The following is a 14,548-nucleotide window of genomic DNA, read 5'->3' as shown; positions in this document are numbered from 1 at the left end:
ACCAGCCCTGAGGAAGGAAAGGGCAGTGATGCCTTTCCACTCCCACCCCATAATGATTAAACTGTCCATTCTATTTTAACTAGCTGCTTGCAAACCAAAATTCCACCAAACAAACCACTCACGTTGGGATCAACAGCAGAGGAGTTGTTCTCAGAAAATGGTTTACCAGGGTCAGTATTATTTGTAAATATATGAGAAACTGGCTATGTAGTTTCTGATTGTCTCCAAATACAGACATAGGCTGGAAGTTCCTTTTTAGACTGGTTCTTTCAAACTCTGCTTTCCCGCCATGGGTTTTGTTTTGTTTTTGTACATCCTTGTGCTACACAGTGACTACTTTTATTGTGTTTGATTCATGTACATCTCCTTCCTCTTCCTCCTCTCCCCCTCCCTCCATCTCTTGCCCCCCTTCCCATTTGCAGTAGATCTATCTCCGTTTCCTTTTACCCATCTTTTATTTTGCTCTTTAATTTATATATATTTTGAGTTTCTCACATAAGAAAAAGCATGCACTATTTAAGTTTGTGTGTCTGATTTATTTCTTTAACATTATGATTTCAAGATGCATTCATTTTCCTACAAATGATTCAAATTTGATCTTCTTTACAGCAAAGTAGTATTGTATTGCATATAAATATATTTTCTTTATCCATTCATCTGCTGATGGACACATAGGCTACTTCCAAGATTTAGCTATTATGAGTTTTGCTACAAAAATAGGTATGCATGTTCACAAAATGGCTTGCTCCCCCAATGCAGTGCAGCTTCCCCTTTTCAACAACCCAGATGCTTGGTTTGATCTAGATGGATTGTCTTTCAGGTTGATTTTCCATTTCTTCATGTGATTGCCTCCTCCTTTTCAGAGTACCTGTATTTTTCAGTGTCTCTTCTCTGAGTATTTCTAATACACCACCCTTTCTAATCAGCCATGTTGGATCTCCTCCTCCCATGATTCTGGTAGAGTAGTAAATTAAATTCCTAATACTGAGTGAGAAGATTATTGCATTTCTGATGTTGCCATGAGGCTGTATGAAAAGCCATCAACACACTGCATCCTGCCTTCCAGAAATAGCAAGGGATCAGCCAAGCCTACATCCAGATTCCTGCTGGGCACAATACTACCTGGATCCTGGAGCAAGGCACTTTTCTGGTCTATTACATGCCAGGGATTCTCCTCTGATCTGGCAGCCTTCAATAAATGGCCTTGAGATTTAGGCTGTGAGCAATTATCTAATTATCTTACCTACTGGAGATCCAGGATAGTTCTCTGCACTATAAAACCAAGTGGTTCTTATTAACAATGGAAGATTTTTAACCAAAGTATATCTCAGTTAAGAGCAAAGAAACTCATCCACCTGTTTTTGTGTGACTGTTCTAAATATGTATGTATACTGCCATATTGTTGTTTAGTTATAAGAAAATTTATTTCATCATTTAGTCAGTACTTAGTGGTGGTTCATAAAAGAACATTTCCTGTGTTTTGCAGTTTTTACTCTTTTATATATATATACATATATATATACAGAACATACAAAATATCAATCTCTAGATAAAGAAAAATATTGTCTTTGTTGTCTAACCAGTATTAAAATAAATGGCAAAGGATTATGGCAATATTAAGTGGCAGTATTGATTACTGAAATGGTCCTAATGGGAAATTTGGGTCAGGAAAATTACTAAAGAACATGAGTTTACCAGGTGATCACTGACAATATTTGCCCTTTTCAGGGAGCTGTGTAAGATGCACACACCTTTGGTTATTACCATCAGCAGCCACAAGAACAAAGTAAGTTATAATGCACATCCTTCATGAGTATCTACCATACATACATTACAAAGTACGATGGGCACATTATGTACAAGTTATGCACCAGATAACAATGTTTTAGTCAGCAATGGACTACATATACCATAAAATTATAATTGAGCTGAAAAATCCCTACTGCTTTCTGATATTGTAACCCTTGGAACATCACACTATTGTAGATAGCTAAGCTAATTAGAAAATATTATAAGCCAGTTAGGCAAGGCCAGGCTCTCAGCACAGAAGATAATTGAGGCACATTTACTCAAAAAAGAACTACTGCACCCACATACTTTTCCTACGGGTGAATAGCAGTGATTGATAGTCTAAATGGTATCAATCACCAGGGTGGGGGACTAACCCACCCCCAAGCCCATTTCCTTTGTAGAAAATCCTTATTCATTCTGTGTATACGTGCTACATGACTTGCTTCCTCATTTGTTTGATGATAGCTTTGCCCTACCTCATATTCACCTTGTGATTTCCCATTGGATCTTAATAGTTAACTGTAGTTTTGTCCCACCTTGAGCCCACCTTACCTCATGGATTTGCTCAAAACACCTTTGAGAAATGGGGTTAGTGGGCTACTCACTTTCTGAGTGTCCCCTCCTGCCCCTCAGGCAGGAGCCATCTTTCCCTCAATAAATATTCACTACTCTTAAACTCCATTTGTTCCTAGAATTCATTCTTTGATTTTAGAGAACATAAACTCAGCATTTTGGATATCTAGCAAGTTGGGAGTTATATTTCCCTTACATTATCTGGATTATTTGAATATCCTATATCGTATGCCTTATATCAGTAGCACTATACATCACCCATGAATTTGTAGTGATGCTGGTATAAACAAACCTACTTCACTGTAAGTCAAATAAAATTGTAGCTCATACAGTTATGTACATAATAGTACTTGATAATAAATGGCTGTTACTGACTTATATAGTTACTATGCTATATGTTTTATCATTATTTGAAAGTGTACTTCTACTTATAAAACAACAAATTAACTGTGGAACAGCCTGAAGTAGGTCTTTTGGGAGATATTCTACAAGAAAGGAGGGTTATCATAGGCGAGCACAGGTCGTGCATGCTTTTGCCCCTCAGCATCTCCCTGTGGGACAAGATATGGAGGAGGAGGACTGTGATGATAATCATGATCCTGACCCTGAGAAGGTCTAGGGTAATATGTGTGTTTGTGTCTTGGTTTTTAAAGTTTAAGTTTAAAAAGTAAAAAATAAAATCTAAGAATAGGAAGATACAGGTTTTAATTTAAAGAGAATGTAATGTTATAAATGTGTAAATGATCTAGATTATGTTTAGATAATTATGAGTGGAAAGTTGACTACCAGTGAAAGCAAACTGCAAAGATCATAGTTTAACCCACATATGAACTTTTCTAGCTGTTTTAGGTTTTGTGTATTTTGGTTTAATTAACAAATACTGGAATTAGGTAGAATTTTTTTCTTATTAAATCTTTTAAATAAAACATTTAAAGGTTAATGTGCCACTTTCTATGTATGTGTACATATATAAATAGAAATAGATGTCCCTGTCTGCAGTGTAGCATGTTCATCTTGCATCCCAATTTTTTCAAGAATCTTGGCAGGAGAAATGTCATATGTGCATTGAGTAAGTGAATCAGCTGGTTCTGATGTTCATAAGATGAAATCCACTTCTCCTAACTGCTGATTCAATTTGACAGTTTATGTCATAGATTCTGATTTAGTTGGGGTACCACCCTTTGTCCTAATGTTAGAAAAACTTGGAGAAAAATATTTTTATATTCTGTATCAAATGTTTTAATCCAAAACCTGGACAGATAAAAGAGATTGGCATCTGTGTCTTCCTTTTTATTTATTTCTTTTAATATTCTATTTATGTGCCAGCCCTACCACTTTACACATCAGTAAAAGGCTTTTCAGAATATATACATATATATATTCTATCTATATATTCTATACATATATTCTAAATATATCTACATAAATATATAGATCTAAAAGTATATATCTATATCTATGTAAATATATAGAACTAAAAAAAATCTAAATATATCATATCTAAATATGTCTAAATATAGTATCTAAAAAATATCTAAATATATATATCTAAATATAGAATATATATGTCTAAATATATCTATATATATCTAAAATATATCTAAATATGTATCTATAGAATATATAGAATATATTCTCTATATAAATATCTACATCTATCTAAATCTATATATAGATCTAAAATATAGATCTAAATATATCTATATATCTAAATATATGTGTCTCAATATATTTCTATATATATATCTAAAATATATCTAAATATACATATTACATATGTTATATATTATATGTAATTTAGATATGTCTAAGTATATATATCTAAAATATATTCTCATATATATATCTATATATATGTTTATATTTATGGTTTGGGTCTAGATGTCCCCTCAAAGCCTCATGCGGTCATAGGTTGATTATTTAGTAATCACTAAGTGATTACTAAACCAGTACGTACATTGATTGGTTTGGTACCACCCTAATCCTGGTACTCTGGATAAGATAAAAAGGGCAGAAAGATGCTGTTAAGGTTCCCTTATTGCTTTTGCTACCATGTGGGCACCATAAACTGTTTTTCCTTTGTGATCCCCTCTGCCATCCATGTGCCACTCTGCCTTCGAGCCAGCAGATTATTGACTGAAACCTCTACAAACTGTCAGCTTAATAAAACCTTTCCCCTTTAACTTTGGGTGTTGCGTATTTTGTCTCAGCATGAGAGAAAAGTAAAACACACACATACATATATCTATATATTCTATATATGTGTATTCTATATATGTATATACATGTATAGAATACATTATATATTATGTATATAATGTATACATTATATATTAGATACAATACATATCTATATAAATATTTATATAGATACATATATTGGAACAGATAAGAAGTCTGAATCCCCAACCTTCTTCCTATTCACTTTTCTGGCTTGTGCTAGTCCATTGTTAATTCATTCCTTTAGGTTAGAATTCCTCAGCCTTAGTGCTGTTAATAGTTTGGGCAAGAAAATTCATTTATATGGAAGACAATCTTGTGCATTGTAGGATGTTTAGCAGCATTCAATGTTTAGCACATTGGTATTAGATACCAATGTGTGCCTCTTCCAGTTGTGACAACAAAAAATATCCCCAACCTTGCCACATGTCCCATGGAGGGTAGAATCACCCCCAATTGGAACTTTTGCTTTAAGTCAGGACCTACTGGCTTACACACACACACACACACACACACACACACACACACACACTACACTTTATGTCATCCTACTTTATTGCCCTCTTTGTGCTCTTCACCTCCTCATCTTTTTTCCCCCAAGTATTAAAGGTGAAATTTACTAAAATCCACTTATATAGTGTTGTACACACATACACAAACACACAAATAACACACAAATGTATGGAATTTTTAACATTCAGGCAGTGAACCCATTTGGAATTGTTCACATCTTGAGACCATAATGTTAAGCAAAATAAATCAGGCACATAGCTTAAATATCACATGGTTTCTCTATAAGAGAAACCCAAAATATAAATAAAGAGCAAACAAAAGATAGGTAATAGGAGACAGGGAGATCACTCTTTTGCAAAAGGGAGGGGAACCAAGAGATGGCAGGGGAAGGTATAAAAAAGAATTAAGGTGTGTTATATACATGTACCAATGCCACATGAGGAATGCAATTTGCAAATATGTACTAATGACAAATAAAAATTGAAAAAAGGATTTCTCTGCCCTGTCCCAAAGGTACGTTGGCTATTTATATTCTTGAAAATGATGCATTTAATTACACCACCTTCATAAAAACAATCTCTTTGAGATCCCAAAAGCTCTTAGGAGAGTGAAAAGATATTAGCACAGAATCTCCTCCAAAATGCTTTGCCTTGTGACAGAGGTGTAGTGCAAGAGATACATGTAATAGCAGCTCTTCCGAGTCCTGTGCATATGTACTTGGCATGTTCACCTTAGCAGTAGAACGTGGTCAGCTGAATTCACATGGGCTCCAGGGCCTCTTTCTCCTGTTCACCTCAGAAGCACCCATTACTTTAGGTTCAGCCTCAGAATAGGCATCAGTCACTTTAGAGGGTGTTTTTCTCATGGCCTCTGTTGTACATTCAAACAGGATTTTGTCAATTTCCATTCCAGCTTCTTCCATTTCTTTTTTTTTTTTTTTTTTTTTGGTACCAGGGATTGAAGTGGGGACCTTGCGAGGCAGGCGGCAGAACCACTGAGCTAAATCCCCGGCCCTTTTTCCATTTCTTCTTAATCATCTGTGCTTTCAAAAGTGTACTCCAATCTCAGACTTTATCATCTCTATGGACAGCACCCACATGATGGCCTGGATTTCTGGCATCTTTGAGACTGCCTGGCCTTCATCACTCTGCTCTTCTGCAGAGAACTGGCCACTTGCAAGACCACAGTTTGGTCTTCATCCCCATGAGCACAGAGTTGATGTGCACTGTAGATGCATAGAACTTGCTCACAGCCTTTGTTGACCTAACATCTCCTTGGCCAGAACTGCACAGTCATCCTTCTCACCCTGCTTGGCAGCATCTTTCACAGATTATTTCATTTACTCTTCTTTTTTTAATATCTCTTATTTGCCTGTCAACAATGCTCATTTATTTTATTATCTTCAGTGACAGTTAACTGACCAGTTCTTTGGGAAATTTCTTGTGGATTTTTCCAAACAGCCCCATGGCAAACTAAACTCTCTTGGTCCTCTGCCTCTCACTTCTCTGTGCCCAGGCAGGTCATGGGCAGTCACCTGGACAAGGGTGGCTGATGCTTATCTTCCTTCTCTTTCTCCTCTTCCTTCTTTAGTCTTTCCCCCAGATTATTTCTTCATCTGAATGCTGTACATGTCTTTTCTTGCAGACAGGAGAAAGAAAGAAATATTTAAATCCTAAGTCAGCGCCTCAGAAATTTTAGGAGGTATTTAGAAGTTACCCTAAGTGTTTGTATTTCAACTAGAAAAAAAGATAGTATCTCTGTAAATACCACTGAAGGGCAAATTTCATCATAGTTTCTCCTTTATTCTCTGCAGGCTTTCTTAGGAAACCCAAGAGCTTACTGGTCTCCCAGGAAACATAACTCAAAATGCCTGTATTAGTCATTAATGATTTAGGCTAACCAACCTTCCCAGTTTGATAAAGACTGAAGTTTCCAGGATGTAAAAATTTTAATGATAAAAGTGGGAGTGTCTGATAAAATTGTGCAATCTAGATAAGGTCATTAATGTGTAACTTAGTGTGTAACTTAACCATAAGGTTTATATATAAAGCATCATGTATAAAGTATCATTCACAAAAGCCCACATCAAATATCCATTAGTAATAAAAATGAAAGTATAAAAAGATGGAATTATGCTGTAATGTTTGTACCTTTTCTTTCCAGTCCTAGAGGCTGAATCCAAAGCCTCATGGGTGCTAGGCTGGTGTTCTACCACTGAGAAACTTCCCCAGCTGTACTTTTCAAATATATTAAAGTTGATTTTTTAAATTAACCCCAGCGCGAATTCTTTCACTTTTTTCCCTTTTCCACAAATATCCCATACTCACACTACTTCAGCAACTTTCATTTGCTAAAAATTTCCAGAATGCTTTTACCTGTTTGTTTGGAAGATTAATTTAACCTCTGTCCTTTTCATTTTCTTAATTCTCATGTTCCACCTTCATTTCCACCTTTCAGCTTACATTCTTGGAACTGACTTGGTACTGACAAAGACAACCTTTGAGTCAGGGAAAGTGTGCCAAGGAGAGATACTGAGTCATCAGGACCTTATTTCCTTTGTGGTGGAAGGAAAATTCCAGGATCATTTATATGCAATATCCTCCATGTATTAGTTTATGAACTTCTTTCTGGCAAAAATAGCTGGAAGTGGAAGCAGAGGAATGAGAAAATCATAATGGGTGAGATGTGAGGATAGAAAAACAGAAGATCTATCCAGGTAAGATATTTCTCAGAGTAGCTAAGAGGAGGATACAAAGCTAACAGTGCTCCATATTAGTTCCAGATTACTGGACAAGGGACAGAGATAAAGGGTAAGGGCATGAAAGAGAATGCAACTTGCTGTTTCATAGCACTGCATTAAGCAAATACTGTTTCTCCTGCTAACACTCCAGCTCACAGCCCCACCCCCAACACTGAACCATTCTGAATCTAGCTACTGTTTGGCTGTCCTTCAGTGTTTTGAAGTCTCTATAGCATCCACCACAAAATCTTTTCTCTAACAAAAGTGTTCAGAAACACAATCTTAGGCTTTTCTTGAAAGAGAAATTTTAAACTATGTAGTCACTGTTGTGTTACCAAATATCCATGGATTTCAAAGAAGAGAAGCATGTCTTGGGTTATGGAAGCAGTGGCACTTTCAGCAAAAGACTCAGAAGGAATCTTCAGTTCTTTCATCCAGAGCTTCAGCACTTATTTAAGCCTCATCATTCATATTTTGGATGCCATGAAATTGGCATCATTTTCTTCACCTACAAAAATCATTTCTTCCATTTGATGTAAATGATCAAAGCACCTGAAAGACAAGGAAGGAATTCACTACAGGCAGGGACATCTATTTCTATTTATGAGATTTTGAATTCTGCAGAATGACTGAAGAAATGTATATGCTTCAGGTTAGTGACTCAGCTTTTCCATTAAGAGCAAATGGCATTGTTCATGAACTTTGCCCTGTCTTTCTCAGAGTAGGGTGCTGCTTTTCATCTCATTACTTCTGATTCTATAAGGAATGTTTGTATTTGTTGAACCCCTGTGTAGACTGGGTATAGTTGTATGTGTTTCATCTCCACATTTATTATAGAAAATTTTCTACTATCTTCAGAACCATAATTTTCTCAACAATACTATAATGAAAATGTTCTGGAATATATTTTTCTTTGGGGTTTGTATTACTTTTTTATTGCTATTGGAACAAATTATCACCAACTGTGGTTGTGGAGGTCAGAAGTCTGAGCTAAAATCATCAGAGTGTAAGCAGGGTTACATTGTTTGTGGGGGCTATTTGACTATTTCCTTGCCTTTTCCAGCTTCTGGAAGTCAAATACAGTCCTTAGCACAAAGTCCTTTCTCTATTTTCAAAGTCAATAGTACAGCATCATCAAATCTCTATTTGATTCTCTCCTTCTGTCTTCTTCCATATTTAAAGGGCCCTTGTGATTACATTGGGTCCTGGATAATCCAGAAAAATCTTTTTATCCTAAAGCCAACTGATAAGCAACCTTAATTTCACCTGCAGCATTACTCCTCTCTTGCTGTTGTAGTCAGGGTTTTAGCAAGGGGATATACTTAATACAGGACACAAAATTTATAGGATTATTTTATGATATTTACTCAAAAAGTCAAATACAAAGGAGTGCAAGAGATTAACCACGCACTAGAGGCCCAAAGAATCCAGCCAAGGGCCTAGATTCCACAACAATGTCCCACACAAGTACAGCTAAAGGCTTAAGAGTCCAAGGTAATGTCCTCCACAAGTCTAGCCAGTGGCCTACAGCTCACAACAATGTCTCATGCTTGTCTGTATTGAGGATCTGCATCTGGAAGGCCCAAAGGCCAGTGGTGGAAGCCAGAAAACCTATGCTGGTGGGATGAAGGATTTGTGCCACCAGGCTGAGGGATCTACACTGGAGCCAGGAAGTGATGCTCATGGTGAAGTTCAGAGCTCCCCTGACAAGAACTGCAGCCATTCCCAGTGACAGCAAGGCCCCCAAGCTCCTCCTCTGATGAGAACAGCCATGTTCACATTAGGACGACCATCCACGGCAAGCTTCTCCTAGCAAATCAACAGCCCATGATCTTCCCCTCTGGTTCTCTTTTTACAGCTATTGGTAACAATCCTCAGGTTGGTCTTCCACGCCAAACCATGCTGATTTAGTTCAACTGGGCATTACATATTGACCATTAGTTAATCCACCACACTTGCCATGTAACAATATGGCCAAATGTACTGGTAATTAAAACATGGACATCTTTAGGGGGGCATTGTTCACATACCATAGTGTCTGAGCTTCATGTAGTTGGTATTCCTCATCAAATTTTCAAGGTTTCTGAACTTTATCTTCTATCATAGAAACTCAAAGTCACCAGAAATTGAAAGTCACCAAGGATAGTCTGCAGCTATCCTCAGGCAAATGCTGCCTTTGGTCCTTGCCTACCTCTTAGTTTTCCCACATTTATTTTGATTTTGATTTTAATGGGTACCTTAATTCCTTGCTAGGAGAGAAACATTGAATATGTTTTAATGAATCTTAAATTGTTTTCATTGACTGGGATATTTTAAATAATAAATGTTCAGTTGTGCCAGAAGATACTGGAGTTTCTTTTAGAAAATAAAAGCTTGTTCTAATAATATTTTATCTCTATTTCTTGCAGGTATATTATTAAAACTACAAACTCAACTAAGTAGCTACCCTTTTTTCCTCACATTCAGTGTGTCTCAGACTTGCAGGTACAGAATATGCAAAGCCACTTAACCAGGCACATAAGGTCAGCAATATACAGTGAAACAAAAGAGCAGTGGTGCCATTCTCAAGCCCTCCATGCTGTGTACCTCCCACTCTTCTCTTAGCCTCTTGTTCATGCTATGTATGAAAAGTGACTGGTTTACAATCACAAGGGAAAGCATCGATATGAATATTTATTTTTATATTTTATTTTATACTAAAATTATAAAGAGAATATATGTGTTTTAATATATTGCATTTGAAACCCCATGTGTTATTTAGGTATTTTCTGAAGAGTGTTCTGTTGGCATCATTGCTGTAGATAAGTTCTTGTTGCTAAGGGTACCCAAAATGGTCTGGTAGAAATCACATGGCTTTAATTAAACCATTTAATCTGTGTGTGTGTGTGTGTGTGTGTGTGTGTGTGTGTGTGTGTGTGTTCTGGTTATCCTTCCTTTAAAAACCATAGAAGTCCATATGTCATGTTGACCGTCCTGTTTTCAGCTGTGGCTCATTTAGAATGTGACCTACTGAGGAACATGCATACCTACTGGGGAGGGATCTTATACATAAATATATCATTTCACTTGCAAATCCTTATGAATCTGATTTTTGTTTTGTTTGTCCTCCGGCTTTAAAAGAAAGGTGAATCCTCACAAAGTCTGGTAGAACTTATTCCTAAAACAAATTCTTACACATGTCCAGTGATCAGGATAGAATTTGATCCAGTGCTTTCTATATCATTAGCCCTTGAACAGTGATTTCAAATGTTCCTCTTTGTAATCTTGAAGTACTACAAAAATATTTTCCATCCTTAAGGAAAAGAGTTTATTTAAATAATGAGAAAGTATATAATAGATGTGTATATATTATATATACAGTAATTTTATGTTTTAACTTGACTGGATCATAGTTCCCAATATGTGGTGAAACAAATTTTTATATAATAATGCCTATTTTTGTGAGAGGATTTTTTAATGATTACTCAAATGATAAGAATTGAGTTAAACAGATTAATTGCCTTTGTAATGAGTGGGGCTCATCCAATTGGTTGAAGGCCTAAATAGAACAAAAGATTTATCTTTCCCAAGTAAGATATAAATCTAAGATGCCCTTTTGACTTGAACTGCAATATCTGCTTTCCCAGATCTGCAGCCTGATAACTCACCTAGTAGATTTTGAATGTGCCAGCTTCCATGATTACATAGGACAGTTCCTTAAAATAAATCTTACAGTATCTATCTATCTATCTATCTATCTATCTATCTATCTATCTATCTATGCTTGTATTCTATTAGTTCTGTTTCTATTCGGTTTCTCTAGAGAGAATACTAATACTATACACATGCACACATATAATTGGTACATAACATAAAATGTGTAAAAGGAATTAGATGAATTTACTTTCAAGAGAGGCTTACAGCACTGTATTGACATTTAAAGAAATTTCTGGTTTAATAGTGAGTGTGCTGGAACACCCCTATAATCCCAGCACTTGGGAGGCTGAGGTGGAAGGATCATGAGTTCAGAGTCAACCTATGCTACATTGAGAGTTCAAGGTCAGCCTGAACTACATAGCACGACCTTGTCTCAAATAAAAAAAAAAATCCAGTTTAACAAAATACTTCATTATTTACACTAAATATTTTACTTTTGCTCAAAATTCAGCCCTGTTATGGATGGAACTCTGGCTTGAGGACAGTCTGGCTGCCTGTTTGAAACCTGGTTTCACCATTTACTAGCTCTGTGACCTTGACTAAGTAACTTTACTTCTCCACCACTTTATTATCTACAAAATGAGGGCATTTATACCTACTCCAGAGGACTGTTGTGAAGATTAAATGAATTAATTATGAAATGCTTTGAACAGCACCTGGCATATAACAAGTGTAACATACAATTTTTATTTTCTTACTTATTTTGACTGAGCTTATTTATTTAGTTCATATCCAGGTGGTAATTTTTATCTTTCAGTTATATTTATTAATTTGTCTGATTCTCAGGAAAAACATTGTAATCTTCTAGGGTATGGAAAAATTTTCCAGAGATATCTAAAAGAATAATTTCTAATCACATTGTTTCTCTGGTGTGAGAAACTGAAAGTATAAATAGGGACTAAAATGTATAATAGATATTGTGAAATGGGAAGAAAATGTTCAAATGAAAAAGGGAGCTAGGGAAGGGAGAAGGAGAAAGGAAGGAAGGGGGGAAAAAAAGGAAAGATAAAATGGAAGCAAAACTTTGGTAAATAATGAGGGGAAGAGGGATTGAAGGGAGGGGAGGGGAACAGGAAAAAATAAGAATCAATATATACCATGTACAAGTACAAATTCCATATTATGAAAGTGATCATAATGTATATCTAAATTGCATCAACACAATTAATTAAAATTAAAGTATTTCTAAAGAGATGGCAAATAACATCTATTTTATGAGCTGGACAAGAGGATCCTGATTCATGAGTCATATGAAAATATCTTCAAAAATGCAAATGATTTTTCATCAACTACCCCAAATGTAAAAGACAAAGTTAGGAAATCTGATATGTTATTGTTTTTTTTCCTATAGAATTTCAATCTGTGAGGCAAAGGAAGATCTGTATTTTTCTTTTTTCTACTTTTCTTTCTCTATTTTTTCTGTGGTTCTTGGTGTTTGGTAGAGTATCTGCTTCTTTAGTGAAATGGAGTAGGGGAGAGCTTAAAGACTATTTCATAACTTTTTGATGTTTTAAAATTTTGAACAAGTATTGGAAAAATTTATCAATGTAAAATACTTTTACAATCATTATGATGGCCAAAGGTGGGAGCAAATTGTCATAAATTTATAAGAGGGTTAGAAGAAGAGGCTAATTCTCACATGAACTTTTAAAGAGTTAGTTTCTATTTTCAATTTTTGAAGTAGAGTTTGTGTTAATTCTCAGAGATTAGTAGGACTTTATTTGGAGCACCCTTAAAATATCATCAAGTATACCTCTCAGACTATTTTTATATGGCACATGTAAATAAAGGTTTTATATAATTAATCTCCACCTAGACTTCTTACTGCAGAGAATACATCGGAGGTTCTATAAAATCGAAGGGGGCTGCCTGATGGAAGAACTTACTAATCTATTTTTATTTCATTTTTTCCAGCAATTGTAATTAAATAACTGAAAGGACATATTACACAATTGATTCCTTAATGAATACTCTTGTATTGTTCTCATTTTGTTCAGTGTGATATTACATTATATCTCAATGTTGCATCCTGTGGGAGTCTCTGACAACAGGAAGCTAGGAGTCCCCCATAATGACCCTCTGCCTCTCTTTGGGTTCTTGTCCTCACTCTGGTGAAGAATGAAGGAGTGGGGCTCTTAGCAAAAAGTAGGGGAGTCAAGACTGATACACTGCAAAGCAAAAGTTTATTTAAAGTGTGGCAGGGCCAGGGATTTAACTCAGTGGTTCTGCTTCCTGCCTCACAAGCCCAAAGACCCAAGTTCGATCCCTGGTATCAAAAAAATAAAAATAAAAAATAGAGTGTGGCAAATGCAGAGAAAGCAGAAGAGAAGCTATCTTAGCAGCAGAGTGGTTCTACAAGATAGGGGGCATCACACTCCAGATACCCAATGAGTTTGAGCTGTACCTATACTTATAGGGGTAAACTGTCTTGCTGATCGATGTGGGTTAGGTCAATCAGGGTCTTAACTTTTGTTAAGGGAAGAGGGACAAGATCATTTGGGGATTTCTTAAGCATGCAGTAAGTGTAACATTTTCATAAAGATATAGTAGAGTACTTTTTTTAAGCACATGATAAGCATGTGATACTTTTACAACTGTCAGCCATAAAGCATGTGATAATGTTGGCCACAGATGAATGTAATGATTTTACCACTGTCAGCCATCTGGACCTTGATCTGAGTTTTTTGTTTATGTACCTCTAATCTGTCCCTATATCAATTAGATTATAAAGTAGAATAGTGATAATGTTTTTTTCATTAAGTTTATCGGTACATTTTAGGTATACAATACAGTTACATTCATCATTGGGATCTTGTACCTTTGCATGATGTATCTTGGTTCTTATATTTTCCCATTCCTCTGCCCTTCCTCTTTACAAAGACGTTGTTTCCATTTTTTTCTTTTCTCATATTTTTTCTTTCCCCTTCTTTCCTTTCCCCTACCCTTCCCACTTCCCTTATCCCTTTAGACCTTTTCTTCCTATTTCACATTATCAATTATACATTTTGATCCTTA

At 35.8% G+C, this 14,548-nt stretch overlaps 1 protein-coding gene and 1 pseudogene across 2 annotated transcripts in view; one reads left to right on the top strand and one right to left on the bottom strand.

Moving 5' to 3' along the window:
* Nucleotides 1-14,548, top strand: part of LOC101707766 (uncharacterized) — a 151,637-nt gene that overhangs the window by 32,613 nt on the left and 104,476 nt on the right. For both annotated transcript variants that reach the window (XM_087214228.1, XM_087214231.1), the window contains exon 2: nt 1,729-1,786. In XM_087214228.1, coding sequence (XP_087070354.1) covers nt 1,729-1,786 — 58 coding nt within the window. The remainder of the gene's footprint in view (nt 1-1,728; nt 1,787-14,548) is intronic.
* LOC101707407 (charged multivesicular body protein 3 pseudogene) lies at nt 6,097-6,563 on the bottom strand (annotated as a pseudogene).

The sequence above is a fragment of the Heterocephalus glaber genome, unplaced genomic scaffold, assembly GCF_053883595.1.
Source record: "Heterocephalus glaber isolate CG9 unplaced genomic scaffold, H.glaber_assembly_v1.0 deba00000122, whole genome shotgun sequence".
In the NCBI taxonomy this organism is placed as follows: Eukaryota; Metazoa; Chordata; class Mammalia; order Rodentia; family Bathyergidae; genus Heterocephalus; species Heterocephalus glaber.
Note: the sequence above shows the minus strand (reverse complement) of the source record. Positions and strands in the feature narration are given on the sequence as shown.